General features: G+C 38.6%; 1 protein-coding gene across 1 annotated transcript in view; it reads right to left on the reverse strand.

Moving 5' to 3' along the window:
* The window catches only part of LOC124613473 (inactive tyrosine-protein kinase 7-like), a 135,360-nt gene that overhangs the window by 78,741 nt on the left and 41,342 nt on the right, over positions 1 to 15,277 (reverse strand). Inside the window, exons 3-6 of the mRNA XM_047142180.1 lie at positions 13,491 to 13,651; positions 12,395 to 12,542; positions 4,717 to 4,856; positions 1,338 to 1,637 (exon numbers count right to left, since the gene is read on the reverse strand). Of these exons, the coding sequence (XP_046998136.1) occupies positions 1,338 to 1,637; positions 4,717 to 4,856; positions 12,395 to 12,542; positions 13,491 to 13,651 (749 nt within the window). The remainder of the gene's footprint in view (positions 1 to 1,337; positions 1,638 to 4,716; positions 4,857 to 12,394; positions 12,543 to 13,490; positions 13,652 to 15,277) is intronic.

Genomic DNA, 15,277 nt, shown 5'->3' on the forward strand with positions numbered 1-15,277 from the left:
CACACCTTTTCCCATGAAACTGCACACAACACATTAAATTTTGGTGAGTCCCTCTCATGTTGTACAACTTTATGTCATTGTTTGATAACCCATATTCTCACATTATGATGGTTCACCTTTCCATTTAAATGGAATGTTGCCTCATCACTAAACACTAAGCATGGAAGAAAACTGGCATCCGCCATCTTTCCAAGAACGAAATTACAGAACTTCACATGCTGTTGTTTGTCATTTTCATGAATTGTTTATGCCATTGTCTAATGTCTGTGCTGTAGGAGGATCCACACCATACCAAAGTTACGCTGAACACTTACTACTGACCTGCACTGTTAAAAACATAAAACACAAAATGCTTTCTGTTGTCCCGACACCATTTTTACTAAAACTGAAGTGGGCGCACACTGCTGCTACCTAGCAGGAATCATGTAAAACTTGAGAGTTTGCTCTTTCCATCAGTATGTTGTTCGCACACATATCTTCGATAACATAATAGTAAAGGTTTTTTTTAAATCAGATAATTCTTTTTGAAACACCCTGTATGTCAGTAGGAAGTTTTCAAAGAACAGAATTAAAACTTTTCTATACAAACTGTGTCATGACATACAAAATCTATTTAAAAGAATAGAACAATGTTTAAAAATAATGTATTTTTCAACAATGCCCATAAATAAATGTTTAACAACAATGTTTAAAAATGCTGGCAGTGGATCAAATATTTTACACACCGCAAAATAATGGTTATGAAAGCAACACTTATCTCACTACTGATACAACTTTTTCACACACACACACACACACACACACACAAACACAAACACACTTTCGTCATCTACACTGTATCACTGCACATGAGACATCATCTACGTGGAACTGATAACTCCTGGCTAACATTAATCTAAAACATCACAAGTGAAGTACATAAGAGGAGTGATTACATTCCCATGCCTGATAATATATGTACAAAATAAAAAAAGTCTGATACTGGTAAATGAGAATAAATAACCAGTAATTACATAGCATTGCCATTAACAAATATGCAGGGGTTCTTGTATAATGCATTGACACCTAAAATATTACTTTTACATTGTTTCATATTTCCAACCATTAATTTTCAAATTATCTGATGAAAAATATTTCATACCAAAAATATCTCTGGCTCTGGCATACACTATATTTTTAATGAAAAAAATTATAACATCACCTGACATTTGTTATTATTCTCATTATTAAAATGATGCAGAGTAAAGTTTTGACATATTTACATTTATTCTCAAAAAAGTATGTTAAATATTAACTATTACCCTCATACATGCAAAAATGAGCCTTACTGGACTTACTAGACACAATAAGTTGAAGATTTGCAGTACTGGTTCCAGCAAGATTTTCCGCAATGCAAGAGTAATTTCCATCGTCCTTCCCTGGGCGTGCTGCTGCAATTATGAGCCGTGTGTCATCGACCCGCACAGGGCCTGTATCAGTAACGACACGCTCTTGTGGGTCAAGCCACCAGACTCGAGGTGGTGGATCACCGTCAGGAGGCAAACAGGTTGTTTCAAACTCCATCCGCTCTGCCACCACTCTGATCCCATCATCTGGGAGTGGTGGTTCAAATGAATTGCTTGTGAGAGGTTGGAGGTCTGGAAAAAAGTGTTTTCAGACTGCACTTCACAAACAGTTATACTGTTACTTTTGCCAAAAGAAATATGAAACTGACCATCAGAAATAAAGCTTACAGACTTAAGTTCATACAGAAGAAAAGCAGCAGTTTACAAACTGCAACAGATCTAAGAACTACATTAGAAAGGCTCCAAAGATGTATGACAGGGATTAAAAACAATTACCTTTATTCATTAAGGACATTTTAGGTCACAACTTAAAATTTTCCACAGTGAAATAGATGGTGAACCTTGCAGGTCAAAATGTTACATTTTAGCAACAAAGATTAATATGACAACTCCTCAGCAGCATTTGTCTAGTTCCCACTGACAGTATGCTTGTCACCACAACACTTACATCGCTTCTCAGAGTTACAAATAAATAATTCCTTATTAAGTCCAAGATGACATAATGACACCATATAGAGGAGATGCTGAGTCACAGGCAGGCACAAAGAAAAGATTGCTATACATTTTAGCTTTTGGCTAAAATGCCTTCTACTAAAATACAAAACACATATACATTCACACAAGCACAACACATAAATACATGACAACTGTTGGTGACCCGTCAAAGTGGTTAGTTATAGTGATCATGTGTGTGTGAGTTGTACTTGTGTGAATGTGTATGTGTTTTGTGCTTTCGAAGAAGGCCTTTTGAGCAAAAGCTAAAATGTACAGTAATCTTTTCAGTGAGCCTGTTTGTGACTGTTTACTCTATATGGCGAGTAGCAATCTACCTATTTCATAGTAGATCCTTGTTAACATATTCACGATCAAGAGGCTACCATCAGTCACAATAGTGCCTCTTGTTTTATGTTGTGTCACTGCTGATGCCCACATTCTTCACTCTGCTTACCCAGATATTTATGAATGGCATGTTCATAATACAGCTGCAAGTCACATGCAGCTAGTTGATGAAACATACACTATCTGATCAAAAGTATCCTGATACCACTACATAATGTGGAACTGACCACTAGATGTCATGACAGGTTGACATGACAGTATAAAAGGAGGCAAGAGGTATAGTGTTGTCAGTGGTAGCAGCAGATGCATTAAAAGCAGAAGTGTCGGTCAAGTGAGCTCAGTGGCTTTGAATGTGACTAGTCATTGGTTGTCACCTGAGTAACAGATACACCAGGGACATTCAATCCTCCTAAAGATGCCAAGTCAGCTGTTCATGAGCTGATTGTGAAATGGAAATGTGAAGAAACAACCACAACTAAACCAAGACCAGGTAGATGTCTGCTCGGACAGACAGGGACCATAAACCATTGAGGAGGGTCTTGCAAACAATCAGCATGAAGTAAGTGGAAGGAATCATACATGAATTCCTGAGTGCTACCAGCGATCCAGCTAGCACAATCATAGTGCACAGGGATGAAAATGAATTTGTTACAATGGTTGAAATTCTCTTCATAAGTGACATTTCTGTAGTCAATGTTAAGTGACACTTGATGTGGTGTAGAGCGATGCCACTGGATGGTGGATGACTGGAAATGAGTGATTTGGAGTGACAAATCATGCTATACCCTCTGACAATTCAATGGAAGGGTTTTTGTTTGAAAGATGCCTGGATAACGTAACCTGCCAACATGTGTAGTGGTAATAGTGACGTTGGAGGTGGTATTATGGTATGGGGGTGCTTTTGTTGGTTAGGATGTCACCCCCACATTGCATTTAAGAAAATGCTACATGCAGAAGCATATGAATGCATTTTACAGCACTGTAAACTGCATACAGTGGAGGAACAGTTCGGAAATAATGATTGTTTGTGTCGGCATGACGGTTCACTCTGTCATAAGACAGCACCTGTGAGACAATGATTTTTGGACAATAAAACTCCAGAAATGGACTGGCCATCCAGAACCCCAACCTGAATGTAGTGAAACACCTCTGGGATCAGCTGGGAAAAATTACAACGTCTTCCTCAATTCACACCCCGGTCTCCACACCACTACCTTCTCTGCTTTTAGCTCCTGAGGACGAATGGGCTGCCATTCCTGCACAGTCATTCAGATAATCCTTTGAAAGTGTTAGCAGAAGAACTCAAGCCACCATAAAGATGAAGGCTGGATACATTAATGTGGACACACCCCACATAATGTCGACTAATAGGCGCCACCATAAAGATGAAGGCTGGACACATTAAAGTGGACACACCCCACATAATGTCCACTAATAGGCGTCCAGACACTTTTGAACATAGATGTTACATTGCCTGCCAAAGTAAATCTGACTAAGTGTGATACTGTCAGCTGGGTCTTGACCACTGTTGTTGCTTCTCACATTTCTACTTGCTGTTTGTTTCCTAAAATTTTCAATAATGTTATTTATTCAGCATCAAACTGATTGATAATTTCTACACTGTTGTGAATAGTGAATATTGCTGTGAATGATTCTAGCTTAATTGGATGCCGTACCATAAAGCAGGAGAACTTCCTGGATTAGTAAACATATAAAAATAGTCTAGGAATAGAGGAGACTACTCAGTTAATAGTACAAGTGTTGAGAGATTGATAGGATCACAAAAAGAATGGGACTTTGCTAGCTTTTGGACAAATCTGTTGATGAGCTAATCAAAAAGGATTCATCTGAGGGAAACATTCCATGTGGGAAAAATATATCTAAAAACAAAGATGATGTGACTTCCCAAAAGAAAGCGCCGGCAGGTCGATAGACACACAATCAAACACAAACATATACACAAAATACTAGCTTTCGCATCCAACGGCTGCTTCGTCAGGAAAGAGGGAAGGAGAGGGAAAGACGAAAGGATGTGGGTTTTAAAGGAGAGGGTAAGGAGTCATTCCAATCCCGGGAGCGGAAAGACTTACCTTAGGGAGAAAAAAGGACGGGTATACACTCGCACACACACACATATCCATCCACACATATACAGACACAAACAGACATATTCAAAGGCCTTTGAATATGTCTCACAGAGACAGGCAATATCCTAAAAGTGTATAGCTTGATTGCTAATCTATTCTAGGTAATACACATATTCAAAGAGAGAAAGGAATTTTTCTAAAATTAGACATTCTGTATAACTTACAAGCAACTTTCAGCTCAGCAGAATATGTCTGCTTCTCTTTTCCTCTTATTCCTACACAAGAGTAAGTGCCCCTGTCATCTGTTGGATGCTCATCATTAACACTGTATATAACAAGTGATCCATTAGAAAAAACTGAGTACCTGAAAATGAAAAAATTAATAACATTAATATTATATTATATCCTTTGAAATTTATCATGACACAACATGATTTTCAACAAATGAGATAGGATGTGTATAAATATTAATATATATATAGTCAATATATCTAAAAACAAAGATGATGTGACTTACCAAACGAAAGCGCTGGCACGTCGATAGACACACAAACAAACACAAATATACACACAAAATTCTAGCTTTCGCAACCAACGGTTGCTTCGTCAGGAAAGAGGGAAGGAGAGGGAAAGAGGAAAGGATGTGGGTTTTAAAGGAGAGGTTAAGGAGTCATTCCAATCCCGGGAGTGGAAAGACTTACCTTAGGGGGAAAAAAGGACAGGTATACACTCGCGCACACACACACATATCCATCCACACATATACAGACACAAGCAGACATATTAAAAGGCCTCAAATGACATTATGTAATTCAATGGTTTTATTACAAAGTTACCCCATGCTACAAAGTCTTCTCACACTCCATTCTTGAATGGAATGGGATAAACCCAAATAACTGGTGCAACGGGACGTATCCTCTGCCTTGCACTTCACAGTGGTCTGGAGAGTGCAGATGTAGATGTCAGTGAGTAAGTAGCCCATAAAACAACTCAATACATCACTGCTAAGAAAGCAACATCAGCCACAGGAATTACTAAAATAAAGTATACTTTATCAGTTATCATTATAAATGAAATCATCAGCCAAAAATTTCCACAATGTTCATCTTCATCACTTTGTTATATGAACTTTGTTATTTCACCAGTAAAGTGTCTTTCAGAATTAAACAAAATGTCTGTTTTGACAATATGGATATTACTTCAAGTGACATTACATACATTGTCACCCACTGTTTTATTTGATGTACAAACTTAGATTTCTCATCATGTAATCAATACCAGAGTCGATGCTAGCATCAAAGACAGAAACAATAAACAGACATTTGTAATATTAAATCTGAACAACAAAACAGTATTTTTAATAATGTAACTCTGTGTAACTAAAAGTAATGATGCATTTTTATATTTTCAATATTTTGAATTGTTTAAAGATGTACTATGTCACTGAGATGACAAAAGTTTTGCTCTGATGACAAATGTTAACAAGCTGAATTCTGGTTACCACATATACATGCTGGACCTTAAATACATTCAAAATAGAGATGCAAAGAGGTTTTACTTCGTTAAGGAAAGATGGCTAAAGTGTATTTAAAGTAAACTGATTCTATCAAAAAACTTAAGAGAATGGCAGCACAGTACACAACATAGTTCTGCATTCATTGGGTGATTAAGATCTTTTCTTACAACTTGAGAGGGTTCCATCATTGCAGAGATGAGTGTTATAGAAACCAGTGAAATGCTCTTGAGAAAAAGCTGAGCCAAAATTGCTAAGACTGAACATGATTCCAGTGCCCAACTGAGTCCCTATCACATTATATACAGATTATGTGGCTGTGCCAACCACACTTTTAACCATAATATACAGTATATTTCTGATAAAAAAATTGGGTCCAATAGTTGGAAGAAATTTCAGGTCACCCATTTTATAAGAGAGGTAGCAGAAGTGATCCACAGCCACAAACCTACCATCCAATATCTCTGACATCCATCTGTTCCAGAATATAGATCATATTGTGATGTCATACAGAAGGAGTTATCTCAAACAGAATGCCCCCCTCCATGCCAATTAGCACAGATATTAAAAGCATAGGACATGCGAAGCTCAAATTCCACTTTTCTCACATAACATCCTGAAAGCCATAGATCAAGGTAGTCAACAGATACAGTATTTCTTGACTTCCAAAAAGCGTTGGACCAGTACCAACCCAATGCTTCTTAATCAAAGCATGACCATACGAGTTATCAAACAAAATTTGTCAGTGGATAGAGGATTTCTTAATAGGGAACACATTACATTATCTTAGATGGAGAGTCATAGACAGATGGAGCAAAACTTCAGACATGATACAGAGTAGCATATTGGGCCCTGCTGCCTATATTGAACATGAATGACCTGTCAGACAACATTAACAGTAACCTCATAGCCCGCCTGGGTAGCTGCACAGTCCAACATGCTGCTTCCCAAGCGAGAAGGCATGCCGGTCCCCGGCACAAGCCCACCCAGTGAATTAGTGTCGAGGTCTGGTGTGCCAGCCAGCCTGCTCTGGTAGTCACTGAAGGCATCACGCATTCCTCTCTTGGTAGCCAAATTCATTTCAATCATCATCTCTCTATTTACAGCCATACACTTTGTTTTACACCTATTATACAGTAATCTCTTCTTCTTTAGAAGATTCTTTACAGTGACTGGATACCATGGAGGTTCCCTCCCATTATGAGTTGTTCTAATGGGTATATATCTATCCAGTGCATAGTCAACTGTTCTTTTAAACTTAAGCTAGAGTTTCTCTACATGCTGCTTCCTTGCACTGAATGTTTCAAGTTCCTCAGTGAGGGATGACACTACTGATTTTTTTATATAGTTTACTGAATATACACTCCTGGAAATTGAAATAAGAACACCGTGAATTCATTGTCCCAGGAAGGGGAAACTTTATTGACACATTTCTGGGGTCAGATACATCACATGATCAACCTGACAGAACCACAGGCACATAGACACAGGCAACAGAGCATGCACAATGTCGGCACTAGTACAGTGTATATCCACCTTTCGCAGCAATGCAGGCTGCTATTCTCCCATGGAGACGATCGTAGAGATGCTGGATGTAGTCCTGTGGAACGGCTTGCCATGCCATTTCCACCTGGCGCCTCAGTTGGACCAGCGTTCGTGCTGGACGTGCAGACCGCGTGAGACGACGCTTCATCCAGTCCCAAACATGCTCAATGGGGGACAGATCCGGAGATCTTGCTGGCCAGGGTAGTTGACTTACACCTTCTAGAGCACTTTGGGTGGCACGGGATACATGCGGACGTGCATTGTTCTGTTGGAACAGCAAGTTCCCTTGCCGGTCTAGGAATGGTAGAACGATGGGTTCGATGACAGTTTGGATGTACCGTGCACTATTCAGTGTCCCCTCGACGATCACCAGTGGTGTACGGCCAGTGTAGGAGATCGCTCCCCACACCATGATGCCGGGTGTTGGCCCTGTGTGCCTCGGTCGTATGCAGTCCTGATTGTGGCGCTCACCTGCACGGCGCCAAACACACATACGACCATCATTGGCACCAAGGCAGAAGCGACTCTCATCGCTGAAGACGACACGTCTCCATTCGTCCCTCCATTCATGCCTGTCGCGACACCACTGGAGGCGGGCTGCACGATGTTGGGGCGTGAGCGGAAGACGGCCTAACGGTGTGCGGGACCGTAGCCCAGCTGCATGGAGACGGTTGCAAATGGTCCTCGCCGATACCCCAGGAGCAACAGTGTCCCTAATTTGCTGGGAAGTGGCGGTGCGGTCCCCTACGGCACTGCGTAGGATCCTACGGTCTTGGCGTGCATCCGTGCGTCGCTGCGGTCCGGTCCCAGGTCGACGGGCACGTGCACCTTCCGCCGACCACTGGTGACAACATCGATGTACTGTGGAGACCTCACGCCCCACGTGTTGAGCAATTCGGCAGTACGTCCACCCGGCCTCCCGCATGCCCACTATACGCCCTCGCTCAAAGTCCGTCAACTGCACATACGGTTCACGTCCACGCTGTCGCGGCATGCTACCAGTGTTAAAGACTGCGATGGAGCTCCGTATGCCACGGCAAACTGGCTGACACTGCCGGCAGCGGTGCACAAATGCTGCGCAGCTAGCGCCATTCGACGGCCAACACCACGGTTCCTGGTGTGTCCGCTGTGCCGTGCGTGTGATCATTGCTTGTACAGCCCTCTCGCAGTGTCCGGAGCAAGTATGGTGGGTCTGACACACCGGTGTCAATGTGTTCTTTTTTCCATTTCCAGGAGTGTATATATCTTTATGCTTGTTTTAGTTGTCCTTTATACTTTGGTCATCACTGTTGCCACAACCATGTTATAATCACTGATATCAGTTCCAATGTGGATATCCTCATAGTTGTCAGGTCTCTTTGCTACCATTAAATCCAATATACAGTATTTCTGTAATGAATGGGGTTCTGAACTATCTGTTCTAGGTAGTTCTCGGAGAAGGCATTTAGTAAAGTTTCACGGGGTGTCTTAACACACCCACCACTAACAAACTGTAATTTTCCCAATTAATTGTTGGATGATTAAAATCTCCATCAATGATTGCAGTATGATTTGGGAACTTACATACAAATGAACTGAGGTTTATTCTTAAGTTTTCAGTTACATCAGTAGATAAATCTGGTCCAATAATCATTTTGTCCCCTCCCCTGAACTTTGGGAACTTACATACAAATGAACTGAGGTTTTCTCTTAAGTTTTCAGTTACATCAGCAGATGAGTCTGATGGGCGATAGAAATATCCAATAACCATTTTGTCCCCGCCCCTGAGTCTTACCCAAATAGTCTCACATGCAGCTTCAGTTTCTATCTCGGTGGATTTGAGTTTCTTGTCTACTGCAACAAATATACCACTTTCATTTCCCATTTGCCTATCCTTTTGATATAAACTTCAGTTTACCCTAAAAATCTCACAGCTGAAATAATGCACTTTTCTATAATGAAGTACTCTTCAAAAAAAAAGCCAGACAAATATTTAAGCAGATGCTGATAAGGTTTCAAAGTGATGGAAAGATTAGCAACTTGTTTTTAAATTTTCAGAAATGTAACATTGCGTGCATCAAAAGACAGAAATGTAGTACCCAATAACTACAACATCAGTGACTCACAACTGGAATCAATGGACTCAAACAAATATCTAGGTGCAACAATTTGTGGGACTATGAAACGGAACAATCAGACATGCTCAGTTGTAGGTTACGCAGGTGGCAAACTTCAATTCACTGGTAGAATATTGGGAAAATGCAAGAAGTCTAAAAAGAAGCTTGCTTTCAAATCATTTGTGTGACCCATTCTATAAAACTGCTCAAGTGTGTGGCACCATACCACACAGGACTGGGAGGGTACATTAAATGCATAGGAAGATGGGGAGCACTTATGGTCAGAGATCCACAGGAGCTCATCAGAGATATGCTGAAAGATCTGAACTGTCAGACATTTGAAGATAAGACAACAATCACTCTGCAAAAACATTTCAAGAACCTGTGTTAAGTGAGGCATCTGGGACTGTACTACAGCCCACTAAGTATTGATCTCAAAGGTGCAACGGATAAAAAGGAGTATATTAATTAGTAATATGGTTGAAGATATTTTGATAGGGAGTTACTAAAGAACAGTACTAGTCATATACAAAGTTTCAACTAAATTTTCATAGTTCTCATGGGGAAAGTCCAGAATGACATTAACCACAGTGAAAAATGGTATTGTTACAACAGTGTCAAGAGTGAATGTAAATTGGAACTGTTGGCAATGAAATCCTAGTTGAATAAACTATGAGTATATTTATGTATGTTGCACATTCTGAATCACTGACTACTGACCACACTTATACTATTGATATTTTAATTGAAATGAATAATAATAAAATTATATTTACTCTGAAATAAGGTCATACGATGGGAATTAATCAGATAGTCACACTTCTTTACCTTCCAGTGTTTACCTGCATTTGATATCTACCTTCCAACTAAATTAATTCTGTTTACTTTAACTGAACTTGCAACTGGTAATGTCTATGAAGTATAGGGCAGAGAGGAAGTGAAATCTACTTTCTAGTCAACCTAGATAAAATACTTGTCCATTCTCATAAAACATGCAGGCCCTGTCCCATGCACCACCCACAACCTCCAATTGCACCTTTGTCATTGGCATTTCCTATCCTGTCAGAGGCAAGATCGTCTATGACCATAAGTACTTCATACATCAACTTTGTTGCAACCATTATGCAACATTGTATACAGGTGTGACCACAAATTAATGATTCATGCCCATGAATGGTCATTGCTAAATAGTGGACAGTTCTTGGTAGGATCATTAAGTGCTGGAACTTGCTATTCCACATATAGTGACTGGCTTCAACAGCTCCTTTAGATCCTATGCTATCTGCATTTTCCCCCTCCACATAATGTACTCTGCACCACGTGTGTGTGTGTGTGTGTGTGTGTGTGTGTGTGTGTGTGTGTGTGTGTGTGCGTGTGAGGGGGGAGGGGGGGGGGGCATGTGTGCTAGTTACCAGATGGCAGATGGCTAAACTAGTGAGTGCATGTTCCCTACATATCTGCCTAAACCTCAACACCTCTTTTATTTGCAGAACAGTGAGCTATCCTGATACAGACATTGCCTGACTTTCATTGATGTGTTTTCCTGTCTCAGTTTCCCCTGAAACTGAATGATGATTTTCCTCTCTGGATGCCTGTGCAGCATATTTAGAATGGATTTGTAACAGTCATTCTCATAACATAGATCAGAAAAATAGTCACACATTTGTAGCTGAAGTCAAACACAAACAGTAAAAGCTTGAGATCCAAAGTCAAAGCAGACACAGCATGACATGCTAAGAAGAAAATGGACAAGTAAATTGCAGCTAAATATAGAATTTGAAGAATGTGATTGTCAAATCTCTCAAAATGAAAACATCCCATTTTCACTGACAGGGATTTAAAAACAGCAAATATAGACAAAAAATTAAGATAAAGAGTCAGACTAGCTATCTCCATTCTGTATTCAGTGACTTACCATTGAGCCTCATCACTAACTGAGGTATATGCCATTAAAGTAAGGAGAAAATAAGTTATTCACATAGAAATGTCTTCATACATAGCAACTATCTATAAAGAAATTGAGATATCATGCAAGGTTTACCATGAACTTTCTGAGTCCTCTTTAAATGCTATAATTTATAAGAAGTCTTAAGAAACTATAGGTACAATATTAGTCCTGTTGCACTGTATTAACTTTTTGATAATGTTTGTATTTTGTAAGTAACTACTAAATATAAATGGAAGATTTGTGGGTGTCGTAATGGAAGAGATAATTTGGACATGGGTAGACATAAAGCTAAGAAATATAACTGCTCAGTAAAATCAAATGTGCACAAAAGTCAGGTGTGGGAAACCATCTAGAAACCACATCCAGGCCGGCTGGCACACTGACTCTCACTGTACATCCGTTGGGTAGGATTAATTCACAGGTGGCACACCTCCCATCCCAGAACTGGTGCTTTAACACACACAGCTATCCAGGCAGGTACAAACTAAGAAGCACTAGATACAATATATTTAAAATGCAGAATCAACTATCACTATGACAACAGTCTTTAATGTTATGGACACCTGCAAAGATGCCAGATCTGCATACTTTCATTAAATAATTTACTGTTGCCTTGTGATGTTACCTTAGGAAGACCGCCATATGTTGTAACTAATCCTCGTTCATCTACATGGGTATGGGAAGGAATGAGGAGTGATGGGAAGTGGGGGGGGGGGGGGGGGGGAGAGAGAGAGAGAAGGGGAAGACAGCAAATCAATATGAGACTAAAACCAACTTTGGCATATACTGAACAACAATACCTAGTTGAATTCTTGATTGCTTCAGAATGTGGCCGAAGGTACCATTCTGTTTCATCAGCATTCTCAAAAACGCAGTCAAATACTGCCGTATCCCCTCTTTTTACTAGCAGGTTTGATGGTGGCTGCAAAATTGACGCAATATTCTGACCTGAAAAAATAACAGTAAAAGAGCTTAAGCCACATTAATCTCATTGTAATTAACTTAATATTGTAGCTAAATAGGCCCTATCCTGCACTCCTTTGGGCAAAATTCAAATATGTTCATGGTCAGACTTCAACAAAACCTTCTGAGATCGTTATGCAGAAAAAAGTGTGGGTAATGCACAACAGACAATATTTCATCTTTATAGTGAAGGAATGTGAGGCAATAATATAAAAAAGGAGGAGTGAGAGTTATGTTGGGGGAAAATAAAAAATTAAACAAAATTTTAAAACTGAACCAAGTTAGCAAAAATGAAACCAAACTAAGGATAAAGTACATTAAACTTAAAGATACACCCATTTTATAAAATGCAGTGTATGGAGAACAGAGTTTGTTTGGGCCTATTTCCCATAGATAATGTATGTGTGTACATATGAAAATGAAAATATCAACTAAAAAGAAAGCCATTGTTCAGGCAGTTCATAACAGTGTAGTCATTTGTTTCAATAAATATCTTTGGTAAATTGTTAGGAAGTGCTCTGACTGTTTTCTGCATTATGTTTCATTTATGAAAAAACAGTTGTACACATGTGTTAAATAAAAAAGTATTGCAAGGAAACTATGTCCTTCTAATTAAATTTCATACTAGAAGATTTAATGATAGGAATTAATCCTATCAATATGCAAGGCAGCCACTTATGACATTAAATCGGTCAATATATTCTATCACATATAGCTGTACACTAATTCTGTGAATAAATGCTGACTATCTGCACTGTTGTCCTTAAACCAGTTTATCCCATGACTATGATAAATGTGTGCACTTACAACTATCAGTATAGATGCAAGCTGTCAAAAACCTGAAATGACTTGTAACTGCAGCTTGGCTTAACAAATATTAGGATAGAAAATAGTAGCTGTTGTAGAAGATGTAACTATGTGCTTCTCACTTACCTGGAACAGTTAGTACCAAGTTAACAGTGCTGTTTCTTGAACCGGCTTTATTGTGTGCAGTGCATCGGTACACACCATTGTCAGCGACACTCACATTTCTGATGTGCAGTCGATGTCCATGAATTCCAAGATGTTCAGACTTACTTAGTCTCTCACCATTCCTGTACAAATTTCATTATTGCAGCAAAACACATTACCTCATACTTCTGTAGTTACATTCTGTCATATTTCTAGGAAAAAAATCTCAATATGAACTTGAAATGTTGATTTATCTCAAGCTCATTTTAAGCATTTTATATTTGGGTTTGAAATTACCTGTAAAATGTATATGTTGATGCTAGTCAAGCAGTCAAAAGAAAAAATGATTGCTTAACTGTTATAACATCATCACTCTTCTACTAAGTATTCATTGCTGTAAAGTCATATAAATACTGTATCACATTTTCAAAAGGAATTACATGCTGCTTCACAATAATGCTTCTTCACATTACAAGCCCGCCAGGAAATTTTATGCTCAAACATGGAAAATCATTTTTTTAATTTTTATTTATTTATTTATTTATTTATTTTACTCTGCTGAAGATGTGTTGGGAAGTCCTGTCATTTTGTTATGAAAACTGGAAAATGTATTATGAATTTTTAAAAAATGGCGTATAGTCAACTGGAAGTATGCGACCTTTATAAATATTTGTACAGTGACTTATTACATCAACAATAAATTAAATATATGAAAATATTCATATTATCAATTTTAGCAAAAAGGTACTATCTTCAGATGTGACACTGTCCACTACAAAGCTTTGTGTAGGTAGATAACAAGAACGGTTACACACTTCGAACATCATGAAGTCAGAATGAGATTCTCACTCTGCAGCAGAGTGTGCACTGATATGAAACTTCCTGGCAGATTAAAACTGTGTGCCGGACCGAGACTCAAACTCAGGACCTTTGCATTTTGCAGGCAAGTGCTAAGGCAAAGGTCCCGAGACCCTGATGAAACTTCCTGGCAGATTAAAATTGTGTGCTGGACTGAGACACATATTTCATGGATGTACATCATATCACTGCATAGTGAAAAGACTCTGTACATCATATCATCACATGTCAAAATGACTCCAAGTGATGATTTGTGTACACTCACTGGAATATTCTCATCATATTATCATATAGTATAAAGACTCCACCTGATAACGTGTATGCCAATATTTTAATTGACTTCATGATGTCTCAAGCGTGTAGCAGAGTACTGTTTTTGTTATATAGTTGTACAAAGCCTCTGTAGTGAATTTTTTTACATCTGAAGACAGCAGTTGCATGCTGAAACCAATAACGTGAATATTTTATGTATTTATTTAAGCAGTAGTTTTGTAATAAGTTATTATACAATTTATTACAAATTGTTGTAAGTTCTTAACATAACCCGACAAACAAAAAAGAAAAAAAAAACCTTTTCATAATGACAGTGGGTTTATTTCAGAAATCATTATTAACAGATTAAATGCCTTTTTCAATACATTATGATTCAAGTATAATTTGTGGTACCTTCCAAGAAACTCATCTTTCCCTTCTTTATAGTTTCACCTATGACATCATACTTGAATCATAATGTATTGAAAAAGGAATATAATCTGTTAATAATGATTTCTGAAATAAACACACTGTCATTATGAAAAGATTTTCTTTTCTTTTTTGTTTGTCAGGTTATGTTATGAATGTACAATTTGTAATAAACTGTATAACAACTTATCACAAACCTACTGCTTAAATAAATACATAAAATATTCATG

The sequence above is a fragment of the Schistocerca americana genome, chromosome 4 (assembly GCF_021461395.2).
Source record: "Schistocerca americana isolate TAMUIC-IGC-003095 chromosome 4, iqSchAmer2.1, whole genome shotgun sequence".
Classification (NCBI taxonomy): Eukaryota; Metazoa; Arthropoda; class Insecta; order Orthoptera; family Acrididae; genus Schistocerca; species Schistocerca americana.